This window comes from Mastigoproctus giganteus, chromosome 4 (genome assembly GCF_048544385.1).
Source record: "Mastigoproctus giganteus isolate SK-2022 chromosome 4, ASM4854438v1, whole genome shotgun sequence".
In the NCBI taxonomy this organism is placed as follows: Eukaryota; Metazoa; Arthropoda; class Arachnida; order Uropygi; family Thelyphonidae; genus Mastigoproctus; species Mastigoproctus giganteus.
In genome coordinates this window covers 21,251,239-21,269,623 of record NC_143578.1, presented here as the reverse complement: position 1 = coordinate 21,269,623, position 18,385 = coordinate 21,251,239, and the positions used below count along the sequence as shown (strand labels likewise).

Here is an 18,385-nt window from a genome sequence, read left to right as displayed (position 1 = left end):
TGATGATGAAGAAAGTGGGGGGCCAAACACTTGGCCACCCACTTCTTTGTGAGCACCACCCAACATCTGGGGTGGCGCTCCCAAAACCTCTCTCAGGCTTCTTGATTCCATTCAGAAGAGGGCAGTTAGGTTAATTAATGACTCATCTCTAACAGAGTCTCTCCACTCGCTGTCTCACAGACGTACTGTTTCTGCTGCATGCCTCTTCTACAGATACTTCCATGGGCACTGTTCTTCTGAATTGGCTTCTATAATTTCCGCTCTTTCTTTCAAAACAATCCGAACACGTGCCGCCACCAGTCAACATCCATTTACTGTCCAACTTCAAACTCACAGAACCAACTTTTCATCTTTCTCATTTATTCATTCAACTGCTGTTTTCTGGAACAACCTTCCTTCATAAGTATTTCCTGAAAATTACAGTCTACAGAAGTTCAAGTACAATGTCAACAAATATCTTCTTTTGTCTTCTCAGCCTCCAACCCAAGCACGGTTTGAGTTTGAGTTTGATTTGGGTTTTATTGGCGCATTAGCAACTTAGGCTATAATGCGCCCCCAAGCACGGTACTAAGTACTATAGGTTCTAACACCTCTTGTGTTTGGGGTTTACATTAAAAAAAAAACACATCTCACAATGCAGAATTCGTGGAGAAAATTGAACTCCTGATTCTCAATGACCACCAGATTAAACAGATAACCGCTAAAATTAGGATAAACTATGATCGGTGGCGAGCATAATTCACAATGATTTGAATATGAATAAAGTCTCAACATTAGGTATTCCTCACTTGCTCACATGTCTTCAGAAAAATAAAAAGTGGGTCTGTTCTGCTGAACTGATCACTATGTGTGACAGCGAACCTGACCCTTTTTTCCCCATTGATTATGGATTAATCCATAGGATGGATTAATGGATTATGGATTTATGACTTTGGATTAATCGTGGATACATCACTTTGACCCAGAAACAAAACGGGTTTGAAAACAAATGGAAACATCTATCATCACCAACTGCCAAAAAGGCAAAAGTGCAACCCAAGAAAGGTGTTTCTCTCAGTTTTCTGGGATGAGATAAGCATTATTCTCCCAGATTACTTGGCAAAGGATACCACCATCAATGCATTACTGTAGCAACCTACTGAAGCAATTATGTGTCAATTAAGGAAAACTGATGCAGAATGCTCAGCAAAGTCATGCTGTTGTGTCACAACAACACAACAGCACACACTGCTGTCACAACCACTAATCTTGCCCAAAAGTTAGTACTTCATATCTTGCCACCCGCCTTGTTTCCCTGACTTGACACTTGACTACTTCCTCTTTCCAGAATTGAAATTGTTTTTGCATGGAAAGCATTTTTTTGGCAATGCAGAAGAAATTTCTAAGACAAAAGCATGGTTTCAAGAGCAAAATGAGCCTTAAAATGGCATAAGAAGTGTAACAAAGCTGGAAGAAATGTGTTGCTTTGGGTGGTGACTACATAGAGAAGGAAAAATATATGTTCCAAACATCAATCTCCTGGGACATGCAGAACATGGTCAGTGGAAAAGCTTTTTGATACCCCCCTTGTAAATCTCTTTCCTTGAGAAACGACATCATCTCTGGAAACAATAATTTTCATTGAGCAATATCTGAAGATTAAGGAAGGTGAGGGCCCACAAGCATTTGATTTTTGGGCCAAAAGAAGTGTAAAACAGATACGTGGCATTTTATCAAAATGCACCACCTATCTGTTTTTGTTTTTGATAAGGCAACTTGAAGATGTAACTACCATTAAGGGTAAAAGGGAAGGGCTTTTGCTTTCACAAAGGTGACTGCAGTGGTCTCAGACAGTTTTTAAATTCTATATGGTGGGACCAACTGATGATGTTACCAACAGCAAATTCTAAATGGCAAGCATTTAGAATTTGATGCAGAATGCTCAGCAAAGTCATGCTGTTGTGTCACAACAACACACCAGCATACACTGCTGTCACAACCACTAATCTTGCCCAAAAGTTAGTACTTGGCAGTTAAAATCTTAGTGGCACTGAAGCCACTAAGATTTTATATCAAATAAGAAATGCAATTCATGGTAAAAATTACATTTTACATTTAGAGAGTAATAAAGTATTTGTTAACCAATCATAAAAAGTAATGAGAAATTCTCATATGTAGCTGCACTATGAATATTTAAATTTGCATAGAAAACTATCCCACACATCTACTAATGCTAGAAAAGTTTTTTTTTTTAAATAGCCATTTCTGTTATGAATATGTTCATTTTATTTTCAATATGGGTATAATATTGTTGAACAAGAAAAAAAAACAAACTCTACTGATGGCATCAAAAAGCTGAAATAAAAATATTCAGCCAGTATAAACAAATAAATAAATTACTATTAACTTCAGTATTAACATATAAACATAGTATTACCATAATAATAATAATTCTGTCATTAATGAAATTTATTGATGCCACATTGCTTGTGCATATGCATGCACACACACCTGTGTAATAAACAGCCAGACTTCAGGAACGCGTTTTTAAATTCGAGAAAGGCCTATCTAAATTCAAAGATTAAACAAGTTAAACAAGAAATAAATATAACTAATACTGGGAAAACAAAGCTGCATGAATCCTAGAATTCAGTGTTTATCATCCCTTTCTCAAAGCCAAAAGTCAAGAGAAGGATGGATTATATCTAGCTTAATTCCTTCTTGGGACCTTAATAAAAGTAATATAATTGGGAAAGTGTTTAAAATGGGATCGCTATAGACATTAAAAAATACATTGCACTTTGTAGGATTAACCATGGAACCAGAAAGAAAAAAGTATTAAAAGCAAGGATAGCACTAAAAGCAAGAGGGTTATATAGTGTATACTGTATATAGTTTATAAGATTTCATCAATGAATCAACAAATATAAAATATTGTATTAAAGTGAAATAAAACTAGGAAGGCCTGACGTAGCCCAGTGGTCAGGAGCGAGAGTGCATAGCACGTGTTCCTTGAGTGTACCGGGGTTCAAGCCCGTGACTACTAAATACGATAAATATTTGTATTGACAATTTATTGTAAACTCTACTGACTTGGTTGTTGTGCAGGAGCATAAACAGAAAATTTAATTTTTTGAAAATAAAACTGAATAATAATGACAAAAAAGATAACAAGCTAACATCATCATTAACACATTAATTTAATTGTAGTTATAGTAAGCAAGTTTTATTGATCCTTTGTCATTGCAATTTCTTTCTAATGACAAAGGATCAATTTATTTCTTCGAAGGTTTGTACTCTCCACTTTCATTCCACTTCATTTTTAATCCAAATAATGCATTTCTCTCTTCCTTACCTGTCTTGCAATACCTGACACATAGTATACACAGCTGTGTGGCCAAGGGTTGTGCCAAGAAGATTTCGCATTAACTGAAAAAAAATAGTAGCAAAAGATCACTAAAATACAAATTAAAATTTGACTTAACAGCCAAAGACAGAATACTGAACATTTTTGACTGAATGAAATATTATAAAAACATAATACACAAGAAAAAATAAATAAATACACTAGTGAATAAAGTTCACATTAATATCTGTTATAAAAAATGGAATGAACCCAATTGAAATTGAAATTACAATGATTTGGACATATTAGAAACTTACTTTAAAATTTTGAAAAGATTCTGGTCTTCAATAGAGAAAATGAAGCAATCTGAAAATGAATCAATTTTTATTGAACAAGTTCAATATGGTCAAGGTTACAAATTCAATATTTCCTCATCTTTTCTAGACCCCTTACATAGAACCCACTGATTTGGTTTTGCAACAACTCAACTAGATGAATGGTATAATTTTTCCTACAGTGTTACCATTTCAAATAGTTTCTCAGTGTAGAAAACAGCAATAAACTGAAGTGGACACATCTGGGAAATAGAGTGAATGTAACAACAATGTGCTTGCCCCAAGATTATCCAAATGTAGTGACAGAGGGGCAATGCCATGCAGGAAGAGGATCTCCTCACCTATACTGGATTAGCCTTTTTGAAGAAAATGAATATCATCACTTCTTTGTCCCCAAAAAAAAAAAATAAATAAATAAATAAATAAATAACAGACTCCATCGTCTTCCAACATTCTTTCAAAATTCCTTCACGATGCTACTCCATGGACTGGTCTCTGAATCACAGTAATGAAACCATTTCAACCATGGTCACCAACTGGATTACAAACTTGTATGAATCTTGAGTAAATTTTGAAAGAACTGTCCTTGCACAATTCAATCTCCTGGTCTCCATTCTAGTAACCATTTCACTAAAAAAAAATTTTTTCATGGCCAATTCTTTGTGGACATTATATGATGAACTTATTCACAAGGTATCTTTGCTATGTATCCCAATCCAATGATCTTTGAAAATCAGGTCATGAATTGCAGCAAAGTTTTCTGTGGTTGACAGAGTCACACGACATTCCGACCTGGGTTCATCTTATCTTTGGTGAGCCTGCAACCCCATATGAATTTTGCAAACCAGTTCTGGATGATAATGTACAATGAACAATCTTTTAGTAGCATCTCCATGATATTCTCATGAATTTTGCTTCCAATCCTGGCAAAAAATGGTCTTTCATTACTACCCAGTTCTTTTCTCTTGTAAAAATTCAGCAAAAAAGTCAGCAATTCAGATTACTTAGTAGTCTAAGTTAAAAGCCAAAATTATAGATATATGTAAATGTTTTGAAGTTGCAGTTCATAAAAACAAGAAAATTTATTCACAGTTAAGCAATGTGTTAATTTCAATGGTATTAAGATACAAACATGATGAAAAGAAAAAACTGAATATTAAGGGTTCAAATAAAATAGAATAACTTTTTAAATCAAAAATTTTTAATATGTTAAATGTTAACTACGAAACTGAATCCCATAGAGTGGCCCCTCCCCAATCATATTTTCTTTTCTGAAGAAATCAGGAAATTTTCTGTTCAATACAGATACTACTGATTATTTTGCCATTTCATAACATCATTGTTCATCTCTCTTAAAATATAAAAATTTTTAATTCCTCATAAGAATTAGAAAATTTAGAGCACTCAGGTAGCTTCTTTTTTATAATTTAACTTTTTCATCTTCATTTCTTGATACACCTGCACATCTTTCCCTGTTGAATTGCTGCTGCTTCTAACATTACCTATAATATCTGGCTTGTTCTTCTAACTGCATTCTAAATATCTCCCAAATTGATATTCTTTTCACCACCATTGACACCTTTAGCTTTGATTCTATCTAAATCAATAAAATCACTGCCATCATCCAAAAGCCTTTTTAATTCTACTCTACTTCATTTCATTCCAACTTGGCCCAGTTATAAATAGCACTTTTTATATGTTATAATTTTTACTGGCCAAGCTTTTCTCTTCAGGTCTTTCTCAATGTCAAAAAACCAAACTCTCGTCAACTCTTTCCATCAATATAAATGTTTAAAGTTAAATATGACTCACAATCTATATAGTGTAGGAGGTTGATGTAATGGGAGGTAAGAAAAGGCATTTGATATTGCCAATGTCACTTTATGCAACTTCAGCATAAGGATGTGTAGGTGTATTATCTAACAAAAACAGTGCCTTAATGTTTTCATTTGCAGCTTTTTTTTTTGATGTTTTACTTCTTTTACAAAATGACTATGAAGCCAGCTTAAAAAAGTTCAGAACTATATTATTTTCTCTCATTTAGAAAAATAAATCTCCATACTGCATAAATAAGATACATTAAAAAACAGTCTCAATTATTGAGTCCAAATTAGTAGGTTTCACTGTAATGATTTCAGTGGATGACTTTTTTAAAGTCAAAAAATAATAATAATATTTAAGATATTCTGAAAATTGAGTCTTTAATGCCACATTTCTCCAGTCTGTACAGCAGTCTTTTATGTGCAACAGTATCAAAAGCCTTCATGAAATCCAAGTATATGATGCCAAAATTATTTTTTGCATCCAGATCCTTGGTCACTGTCATCATAGGAACCTATCAGATTGGTTAGACAAGACCACCTCTTAATAAATCCATGCTACAATTGCATACCTGTCCAGATGTTCCTGCATTACTTCTTTAACCAGTGATTCCATTATTTTCCCTGGAACAGATGTTAAGCTAACAGGTCTGTAATTATTCAAGTCATCAACCTCAACCTGGTGGTTGAGGTTGACAACCTTGGCAAAATTCAAAAGTTAGCTGGAGGGGTACTATACCTACATGAGGAGGGAGGCAAATAGGTGGTTATTTTATTTTATTATATATATATATATTTTTTAAATAAACTATTTTTTTTTTTTTTGGCTGGTGCAGCAAAAGCTTCAAACAACAATGGGTATTAACCATATGAGTAATAACAATGAGTATTACCCATATGGCTTCCTTGCCATATCATTAATATTAATTGCAAAATTCTGAATAATTTTTGATGCAGCCATTTGCTGAATAACATTCATATATGGGATAATACACAATCTATTTAAATTCATTATATGAATGCTTAATTGCAGTAAAGATTAGGTTATTATAAATATGGAGATTAAAAGGAGCATATTTCTGGATTTCTCTTATTATAGCAGAATTTTTATGTATACTGTTTTTTTTTTCTCTGTTCATTAACTGCTATGAAAATACATGACATCAAGCAGCTAGTCAAAAAATATAAAAATATTCTACACAATTTAAAAAAATATAAAACTTGGTCATGATATTTTCTTAGTGAACTAAATTTCATATTCATAGAAAATATACATCTACTTTGACATGTACAATAAAGTGACAGTGAAACTTACTTTCCAGCTGCACTGTGTAAACCTTTCCACATTTACAATTCGACACAAGGCTGTAATAAAATGAGGCAGTGCAGGTGATGGAAGGTGACTATAGCAAATTACAGCATCTAAAACATCTAAGCATAGCTGTTAAGTAAAAAAAAACATCAAAAATGTAAAATCAATCAACTGTGGAGATGAGTCAGGAATCAAACTGAAAACAAACTTGATATAAACTGTTTTATCTTTCCATTTCGTATGAAATAAGATCAAATGGTTTGTAATTTGGATCAACAGTCTATAATTTCAGTAAATACTAGTAATCCAAAAGGTGTGCATCACAAGAAAATTTCAATGGATATAAGTTAATGCCATTTAGTATGAAAGTATATAATGTTATGACACAACAGATCTGTATGTAAATTATGAAGTTCATAATTTCTAAATATGTACATTTATGATCATTTCTGTGCATGAGCTAATTTGTAAATTAGCTTGTGCACAGTTGGAAATAAGAATAGTTACTTTCAGGAGGTTGATACACTATTATATGAATGCTTACGCCATATCACAAAGCATGAATTGTTTGGAAATTATGCCAGGAGCATTTGGCAACATTACCATACTTCAAGCTTGCTCAGTCACTAGAGCTCAACCCAAATGAGCAGTAGGGATGATGTGAAAAGAGCTTTTCACAGCTCTTTTCACAGCTCTTTTCACCTCAAATGTTCATTAAAAGCTGAGGAAATTATAGAATATAACTGAATCAGCATGGGAAACCTTTTGGAGCACTTTGGGTACCTCGTGAGTACATGCCTCAACTTAATGCTATTCCGAGAGCTAAAGGAAGTAGTACTCACTATTAGGTCCACCTACCTAAGAAACTGGCCCCCTTGTATTTTGCATATATATATATATATATATATATATATATATCCAATATTTTAAATTAAATAAAATAAAACATAAGCCAGTAGTATGGCAAAAACTGTAGGGCGAAAATTAACATAAAAATATCCCAAATAAACAAAGAACGAAAAAAACAGACATAATAGTAGCCCGATAACCCTTGTATAATTTCGACTTTTAAATCCGATTAATAAAAACTATGCAAATTTTAGGATAATGCCAATTATATAATAATTTAGCGGTACCCCCCCCCCCCCCCCGAGAGGTACCAGTTCCGAAAGACGTGAAATATCACCAAAAGAGGGTTAAAGGAACTACCAAACGATAACAAAATCAAAATAAATTAAAATAAATATAGACTGACCATTATACCCCATATCGACAGAGGACCACGAGGCCAATAATGGTCATGGAATCGCTGCATTTCAATCGCTATACAAATCGTCGCCGTGGTGAAAAGATCGAAGTACCAATTCACCCTCCCTCCTCCAATCGATCCACCAGTGCAGAGGATCTGCACGACGGTGGTCCTTATGCAGCGAAAAATAAACTAGAGAACAGACAGCACTCTAGAGCAGAGCCACACCACTGACATACTGTAAGCTGAATCAGCTTATATAGAAGAAAAAAGGAAAATAGATGGCGACACAGGCGTTGCTAAATTAGCATATCGACCCATTACTATTGAATTATATTAAATGTTGACGAAAGTTAAATCATAATAAAATGAATAAATAATCAAGCATTCATTAGAGGCAGCATCTTGCAATTCCTCCATATGAAGCCGAAATATATACTATCATTGAATTTTATTAAATATTAACATTAATTAAATTATAATAAAGTGAATAAATAATTAGGCGTTCATTAGAGGCAGCGACATGCAATTCCTCCATATGAAGCTGAAATATATCCAATATTTTAAATTAAATAAAATAAAACATAAGCCAGTAGTATGGCAAAAACTGTAGAGCGAAAATTAACATAAAAATATCCCAAATAAACAAACGAACGAAAAAAATAGACATAATAGTAGCCCGATAACCCTTGTATAACTTCGAGTTTTAAATCCGATTAATAAAAACTATGCAAATTTTAGGATAATGCCAATTATATAATAATTTAGCGGTACATCGGATTTAAAACTCGAAATTATACAAGGGTTATCGGGCTACTATTATGTCTGTTTTTTTCGTTCGTTTGTTTATTTGGGATATTTTTATGTTAATTTTCGCTCTACAGTTTTTGCCATACTACTGGCTTATGTTTTATTTTATTTAATTTAAAATATTGGATATATTTCAGCTTCATATGGAGGAATTGCATGTCGCTGCCTCTAATGAACGCCTAATTATTTATTCACTTTATTATAATTTAATTAATGTTAATATTTAATAAAATTCAATGATAGTATATATATATATATATATATATATATATGCAAAATTATCTTAGAAATACAAAAGAACACTGCCAAACATTATCAAAGAATAACTAGTCACTTTAGAAATCAAGCAGCAGCAACTCTGTTCTGCCATACCTGTTTTAACCAGCTAGTTAAAATATGAGGGGGAGTGCATGTGTGTATGCAAACAGAACGATTATGGTTATAATAACCTTTTCCAGAGTATATACTGTATATGTTTTTAAAAATCATCTCAAGTATATTCAAATAATGTGTCTTGCGTTTATGTACGAATTGTCTTGAAACCTTCCAGTAAGTGCTACTAACTCCTATCAGTTTTGTCAAATAATTATACCCACAGTTTGTAATAGATAGCAGCACAAAAATACTTTTTAAACTCTGAACAGAAAAAGATCAGACTAGTCAGCCAACCACTATCTGATTTGGGCTACAAAAAGCTGAAATTCTCTGGAATTACAATCCAGAAGTTGATAAACCTGTTTAAAGTGATACACTGATAAATACAGATATTACGTATAAAAAAAGAAATAACAATAAGTTCGGGTTTTTTTGTTTTTTTTTAATTCTGATTTGATTTTTTACAATAATTTCACTCTAATTTTGGAAACCAAATCAGAATAAGAACAAGTTAATATTTATTCTAAATCTGATTTGAATAAAAATTACAAAATTCCAGAACTAAACTGAAACATGTGGCACTTTATTAGTCAATGAATATGTGGTGAGGTTACATCCTGCCTATAAACAGTTGTGTCCACATATTCTCATTCTCCCTCTCCCAGCCAGCCACTAGCAAAAAAAACACACCTGAGGGCCCTCAAATATTCAGTGACTTCACTCCTGAAAGAATTAAAGGATGTCACTTTGGCCGTGTATGGGTGGAAGACAATGAATCACATAGTGAAGAAGTTTGGAGGTAGACAGTGTCTAAAACAGTGATGGCAAACTTTTTCTAGATTGAATGCCAAAAATAAGCTGAAACAAAAATTTAACAATTTTCAAGTGGCAGAGGGAAAAAGAAAAAAAAAAGTTTTAAATGAGAACTTTGCTGCTGCTTAATTCTGCACAAAATTATGGCTTTTCATTTGATTTGATTATGATTTGACATTTTATTTGATATTTGATTTGACATTTGATCATGGCTTTTCATTATGATGACAGTGACCAAGGATCTGGATGCAAAAAATAATTTTGGCATTTATGGCTTTTCTCTAATAACCATATGATGTGGATGACCATAAAACAAATTTGCAATCAAATAAAACATGTCTTTTTTCTACAGTATAAATTATTTATGAGTGGCTATATGCCAGTATATTCTTCCTCTGTGTGTACATGGCATTAGTTCGCCACTACTAGTCTCGATCACACAGGAATGAAAAACAAAAATAAATCCAAAAAAGTTACACTTTATGATGTATTAGTGTTGCATGCAGCCATAAAGCACAACTTATTTTATCAATTTAATAAAACAGCACAAGAAATCTATAGGTTAATAAAGATAAACTGTCCACCATGACTACTGTTCGTATTCAAAATTTACAGCACAGGTAACTGTTTCCCAAAGCATGTCACTGTGAATGTTGGCAACATGCTTTGTGATGCAGTGCCTTCAAATCAGAAAAAAGACAGAACACTAACCAGATAAACCCAGTCCTTGAGAAATTCCCATGAACAGAAATAAACAGGAATTAGTCTGGAGAGCAAGGTGGCCAAGCACAGGCAAAATGCTTTGCCACCTTAGAAGTGATGTGATCAATGTTAAGTGTGACCTGAGGCACCCATTTCACCAGTGCAAAATGTGGTGGGGTTTCATCCTTCATGAAAAATAGTTGAATCCAATCTCTCTCTCTCTCTCTCTCTCTCTCTCTCTCTCTCTCTCAGGACAGAAATCATAAGGTGTCAGTTACTTTCATGCATAATGGGTTCCCCGTGATGTACAGTGAGGCCTGGGATTGAATCCCATTGAAAAAGTTAACAGCAGGGCAGCAGTTAGCAGACCTTATGTGGTGGGAGTAAGACTCCCTCACCTGAATTAGTCTAGGTTTTTCAGCCTGCATAAAATGCAAGAACATTTTCATGAACATTTTCAAGGTTTAGGCCTAAATGGATGTCAGATGAACTAATGAGACATATGGCAGAGAAGAAAATTGCATGGGATACATATAAATTAAGACATGACACAGAAGCCAATGATAGATATAAGTTGATCTATAACCAAGTTACAAAGGAGGTTAGGCAGGCAAAGGCAGATTATGAGAAATCTTTGGCAAGGGATGCAAAGAAAAACAGCAGAGTTCTTTACTTATGTAAACTCTAGAAGGAAGGGGATGAATCAGATTGGTCCACTTGATATCGATGGTTCAACTGTTGACAATCCTGCTCAGGTAGCTAACAAACTAAATGAATATTTTGCATCGACATTCACACATGAGGAGTTATTCAGCGAGGGGAATGCCAGAGGTGTATTCAACTCTGGCAGTAAGTTAGATAATCTTATAATAACTGAGAGTAAAGAGGAGGAGAAATTGTTGAAGATAAACACAAGAAAGGCACATGGGGTGGATGGGATCTATCCAGTTATATTAAAGGAGGCAGCAAAGGAAGTAAGCAAACCCTTAGCCATAATTAGGACAGCTTCCTTGGACTCAGGGTAGGCACCCATAGACTGCAGATGTGCAAATGTGACCCCAATTCACAAAGGAGGATCAAAGGCTGACTCAAGTAATTATAGACCTGTGAGTTTAACTTCTGTTCCAGGAAAATTAATGGAGGCACTGGTTAAAGAAGCACTGCAGGATCATCTAGACAAGACTTCAGTTATAGATCGGACACAGCATTGTTTTGTTAAGCGGAAGTCTTGCTTGACCAATTTGATTGGATACTATGATGCAGTCACAAAAGAACTGGATGCAGGGAATAACTTTGATATTATATACTTGGATCTTAGAAAGGCTTTTGATACTGTTGCACATGGAAGACTGCTGCACAAATTGGAGCAGTGTGGCATTCGAGGCAAATTGCTGCTATGGATAAAGGGGTGGTTGAGGGGGAGAAGACAGAGAGTGGTAATCAATGGACACTGCTCATCGTGGACTAATGTTATTAGTGGAGTCCATCAGGGTTCAGTGTTGGGTTCATTATTGTTTTCTGTATTTATAAATAATATTGATGATGGTATATCAAGCTTAATGTCCAAGTTTGCAAACGATACAAAGGTTGGCAGGGTTGTTAAGGACACTACTGACGCTATGCTGCTACAACAGGATCTGGAAAGGTTGAGCAGATGGGCTGAGAGGTGGCAAATGAAGTTTAACATTGACAAATGCAAAGTACTACATATGGGAAACAGCAACCCCAGGGCAACGTATCAACTCTGTGGTACTACACTGACAGTGGTAGAGAATGAAAAGGACCTGGGAGTAATTGTGCAGGCAGATATGAAGTTCTCTGAGCAGTGCAGACGGGCTGCAAGAGTAGCTCATGGTGTCTTATCAATGATATACAGGAATTTTTCTAGCAGGGATAAGGAGGTGATTATTCCCTTGTATAAGGCAATGGTCAGGCCACACCTTGAGTACTGTATACAGGTCTGGAGGCCTCATTTCAAGAATGATGTAGAGCTGCTGGAACGAGTACAGAGAAGGGCAACAAGATTAGTGAATGGAACAAAGGGGTGCTCTTATGAAGAAAGGCTTAAGTTTTGCAAATTATAGTGTGTAGCGACTAGGCACTGGCGAGGTGATCTGATAGAGGGGTATAAAGCCCTGAAGGGTTTGAGCATGCTCAATGCTGATGGGATTCTGCCTCTTGCTCAGAATAATCACCTGAGATGGCATAAATTCAAACTGAGGAAAGACAGATGTAGGAGAGATGCGCGGAAATTTGCCTTTAGCCAGCAGGTAGTTGGTTGGTGGAACAGACATCCATCCCTTGTTGTGGAAGTTGATAGCCTAAATAAATTTAAGGCTCAGCTGGACAGGTATTTCGAACGAACGGAGGGGTGAAGTGGAAGTTGGTTTCCCCCCCCTTTTTGGCTGATTCTGCATAAGCTTGCTTTCTTGCATCATATGCCTCTACTAATGCTAACATTCAGTGACAGCAGGTTGTCAAACAAATCAGCTGCAAAAACATTTTTACAAGTGTAAAAATATTTTTGCAGGCAAAACATTGTGAAACATACAAATGTTTTATAATGTAAAACAAAAAATACAGCTTGTAAAACATTTTTACAAGCTGTATATAAAAAATGCTCTTTTAACCAAAGGGTTATTAAGTGTTTTTAAGTCAGCATGATACTTAAAAACATCTTTAAGTATCATGCTGACTTTAGAGCAATGACAGCAATATAGCTCTCTCTGTTGCTCCTCCCCCTTCACAAATCCACATTCACTGTTACATATGATACCCAATCAGAATTTTTTTTTTTTTATGTAAACCCCAAACATGAGAGGTATTAGAACCTACAGTACTTAGTACTGTGCTTGGATTTGAGGTTGAGAAGACGAAAGAAGGTATTTGTTGACAATGGACTTGAACTTCTGTAGACTGTAATTTTCAGGAAATACCTATGAAGGAAGGTTGTTCCAGAAAACAGCAGTTGAATGAATAAATGAGGAAGATGAAAAGTTGGTTCTGTGAGTTTGAAGTTGGACAGTAAATGGATGTTGGCTGGTGGCTGCACGTGTTCGGACTGTTTTGAAAGAGAGAGCGGGAATTATAGAAGCCAATTCAGAAGAACAGTGCCCATGGAAGTATCTGTAGAAGAGGCATGCAGCAGAAACAGTACGTCTATGAGACAGCAAGTGCAGACTCTGTTAGAGATGAATCATTAATTAACCTAACTGCCCTCTTCTGAATGGAATCAAGAAGCCTGAGAGAAGTTTTGGTGGCACCATCCCAGATGTGGGAACAATATTCCATGGTAGGGCAGATTTGTGATTTATACAGAGTGAGGAGCTGTTTGGAAGAAATATAACGCCAAGAGCGAAAGAGAAAACCACGTTTTTTAGATGCAGAGGAAGCAATATTTGTAATGTGGCAAACCACTTGGCAAACCATAAGATGGAAGCTTGTTTAGAAGACCTTTATGCCAAACATGATCGAAAGCCTTTGAGATGTCAAGAGCAACTACTTGTGTTTCACCGAACCTTTCCATTGAATTTCCAACGGAAGGTAGATTCAGAGTTGGCGTTTAATTGATTTCTGCATTACTTTAGAAAGAGTAGAAGTACTTGCAATGGGACGATAATTGGAAGGGAGGGATTTCTCACCCTTTTTTAGGAACTGGCTGGATATGAGCAAATTTCCAAGAAGAAGGAAAAACATCTTTGGAATAAGAAAGTGAAAAAAGGCAGCAAAGAATAGGAGTAAGTTCAGGAGCACAGGTTTTAAGAACAAGTGGAGAAATACCATCAGGACTTGGAGCTTTCTTTGCATCAAGATTCGTCAAAATCCTTCTGTCATCCTTTTCATGGAAGACCACAGGAGGCATTGAATGGAGCGTGTTGGGAATGGTGCGAGGTGTTTTACCAAGATCATTAATACATGAGATGGAAGAAAAATGGGATGCTAGCAGGTCAGCTTTTTCCTTGTCTGAAGTGACAACAGAACCATCTGGTTTGGACAGAGGTCGGAGCAGAGATGGGCAAAAGTTGTGACAAATAGCTTTGGCAAGAGACCAGAATGCTTGGCTACCATTAGGGCAAGAAACAAGTTTTCTACTCTTAGCCTGTTCAAACTCTAGTTTTGACTGATTAATAACTGCTTTACAATTGTTGCGAGCTTTGGTATAGGCAGAAAATGAAACTGAGAATTAGAAACAAGCCATTTACGATATGCAACATTCTTCTCTTGAACAGCCTTAGCACATTTATTGGAAAACCAAAGTTTAGATAAAGGACGAGATTTTAAAGTGGAGTGTGGGATAAAGGATTCCATTCCTGCAAGAATAATTTCGCTGACACGATCTGAGCAAACGTTGACCTCAGAAGTTTTGAAACAGTAATCCGACCAAGGAAAAGAAAAGAAATCTCGCAGGTCATCCCATCTTGTATTCTTGTAATGCCAAACAACAAGAGGTTGGGAATAACCTTGAGATAAAGGCTTCACTGGAGAAGAGACAATCACCAAGTTGTGATCTGAGGTGCCTAAAGGACCACTCACTTCGACCGTGTACTTAGAAGGGTTGTTGGCTGTATCTGTGCAAGGTCATTAGTAATTGCAAAAGCCTCAGAATCTCGACCAGCTGGGTTGGTGTGACTAGAAATCGGAAGCCAGGTGGAGTTGTGAACATTAAAATCACCAAGGAAAATTACCTCACTGTTAGGAAAGTTTGACTGGAGAAAGCGAAGTTGCAAAGAGAGGAAGTCAAAGAGCTCCAAGTGATTAATGGAATTGGGAGAACGGTAGAGACAACAGATGAATTTGACACAATGAGGTAGAGAGATTTTAAGACAGAGAAGATCAAAGAGAGGAGCTTCCAAATTGCCAAGTCTCTGACAGGGAATATCAGAACGGACATATGCACAAGTACCACCTTTGAGGCGAAAGGAATCATACACCAAATAATTTGGGCATCTGAGATGAGCAGTAGTTGAATCAACCGATAACTGAGATTCTATCAGAAAAGGTACATGGGGTTTGGCAGACTGCAAGTAGAAATGGACATTGTTGAGATTAGAATTGAGACCACGTATATTTGTGAAATGAATTAGGAAGTGTTTGGGACGTTTAGATCTTTTCGCAGATAAGCCTGCTCTATTAGTTTGACAATTCATGGTGTATTCAATAGTAAGAAAAGTGGGTGGGACATGCTGTATGAAGTATTGAAATTTTTGGATATGGTGTACACATGGTAAAAATATACCCAGATCCTTGACATAATGTGGCCTCGACAATGCTCCCCACATACACACTACTCGGACTCCCTCCAGTCACTATCTGCCAGAGTAGAGATAGCAAGATTATACACTAGCTGATCCGGAAGCCTCCTAGAGAGTTACCAATAGGTTCGGTTCGGTGTACTAACTAGCGGCGGGCTTGCGAACACCGTTTTAGAGCTGTACCCTCGAAATGTAAGGAATATCGGATCTCGCCACGATGTTCATCATAACCTCAAAAGTCATCAATCATACTGCATGATGGAAGAGATGGGGAAGGGTTTACTGGAACTTAGCTCTGGAGACTAAACATGGGTTCCATCACTTCAAGCCTCCAATAAGCAAATTGGTGGTATTGCACCGGTTGATGAGAGTCATCTACCACCTAGTACTGCCTGGTAACATAAAGGGGCAGCATTCCTCCATGTGGTTTGGGTATCACACCTCGACCCCTGCTTACGTTGGTTCACACCTGGGTGGTCATCCACAATGTACTTGTGCATGGAGGTTATACCCAGGATTACTAACAGTCCCACCATCGTGAAGGTGCAAGCAGAGAATTTGGCTGTCACAGACTGTCCGGACTTCGCCAAAATTGGGTCTTGAGTGTCACCCAAATATCAGTTCCATCAGCGTTTTAGACTCCCAGGTCGCAAGTACAGCTTGTCTGGCATATCTGAGAGAATGTCTGTGACAACTTCAACAACCTCATGTGTTAAAATGTCATATTGACAATCAGGGCTTCAAGTCATATCACAGCTTCTGCTCATATATTCATTGCATGATTGTATGTGTAGCAAGTATCAGGTCATTATTAATTTTGAATGAATTTTTCAAGTTGTATCTTGACTTTTCAATCACTATTTATAAGCATAACCATTACTAATAAGCTGCTGGTACAGCCCACGGTGGCAGTTCTGCTTACCAAAGGTGGCCCACTCTGAACTTCTCATAGTTCATAACGCTATAACTATTTTTACATTTATGCCACAACAACCTAACATTGTTCACTGCAATATTTTTATAATGGCATACCCCATTAAGCTGCATTATACACTGATTAATGTTTCCATATAATTAGATTTATCAAAAAAAAAAACACCCTCTTATTAACAACATGCCCCTTCTTCAATATATATACACAATAATCTTTAGGTTAAGAGTAAACAATATTCTCACCTGTAAATCCTCTCCTGATTTAGTTCTACAAGAATAAATGCAAGTATGTCTGAAAATATAAATGCAAATTACTTTAATAAAAGTGTTTACTTTAACAAGTAAAAACAAAATTAAAATTACAAGTAGAGCTAATATCAGAAAACAGACAACAACAAAAATCTGTATCTTTGAAAAGTAATTTTCATTTGGAATTAAGAGAAAAATTCAAACTCATAAGGAAAGCAGAGAAAGCAAGAGTATACTGAATTTTAGTACAGTAAGTCCTTGACATGCATAAGAGATATGTTCCAGGACTTCTTACGTAAGTCGAGTTTAACATACCTCAGGAATGACTAATAAAATATTGCTACTATATCCCTGATATGCCAAAATTACAAAAATCACATATCCTCAGAAGAATGAAGAAAAATAGTTATATATTGAAAAAGTTATATATTTTTAATTAGTTCAATTAAAAACTTTATCTGGGGACAGCGGTGAAGTAGCCGGAATGGCACATAAGAAAAGAAAACATAAAAGGAAGAAAAAATGCATGTTATTGTACTGTAAAAACTGACTGTAAAGCCACTCCTCGACTTACGTAAGGGTTACATTCCACTGAACTCTACGTAAGTCGGAATTTCCCTAAATGCTTATGCAGCACTCACAACTATGCACGCTGAATTTGATTGAAGCAAAAAAGAAAAGTTCAACAAATATGTAAATAGAATTATTTATTCAATTTTTTTTATCTCATGAGCAGGAACAATTAGAAAAGTGTACAAAATTACAAAAATTTCAAAATTATAAAATTACAAGAGAGAGGAGACAGGCATAACGTCAGCAAGTTTTACCTTTCAAGTATCGTTGCCAGAATTAACTCTCCAGCTGATAAGCATGGCACTGCAGAAGTTCAGAGTGGTGGAGATTTAGAAGGGGTTTTTTCCAACATATCACAAAATTTGTCTCTGCAGCAGCACAATCGGCACTGGCAACTTCACCGCATACTTTAATGTTTTGGAAACCAGCACGATGCTTGAACCTAATAAACCACCCGTTGCTTGCCACGAATCTGGCTTGGGGTTCACCATACTTATCCTTAATATCTTCATAAATACTTCTTGCTTTTGCTTGAATTGGCCATTGGACTCAAGGGCACTTGCTTCTGAATCTGATTTTCCATCCACATTATTAATAGCTTTTCTATCTTCGACATAGCACCTGAACACTGTTTTGT

The 18,385-nt window shown here is 35.8% G+C and overlaps 1 protein-coding gene across 2 annotated transcripts in view; it reads right to left on the bottom strand.

The window, feature by feature from the left end:
• The window catches only part of gig (TSC complex subunit tuberin), a 613,633-nt gene that overhangs the window by 460,352 nt on the left and 134,896 nt on the right, over positions 1-18,385 (bottom strand). For both annotated transcript variants that reach the window (XM_090372592.1, XM_090372593.1), the window contains exons 8-10: positions 17,170-17,218; positions 6,796-6,921; positions 3,335-3,408 (exon numbers count right to left, since the gene is read on the bottom strand). In XM_090372592.1, coding sequence (XP_090228718.1) covers positions 3,335-3,408; positions 6,796-6,921; positions 17,170-17,218 — 249 coding nt within the window. The remainder of the gene's footprint in view (positions 1-3,334; positions 3,409-6,795; positions 6,922-17,169; positions 17,219-18,385) is intronic.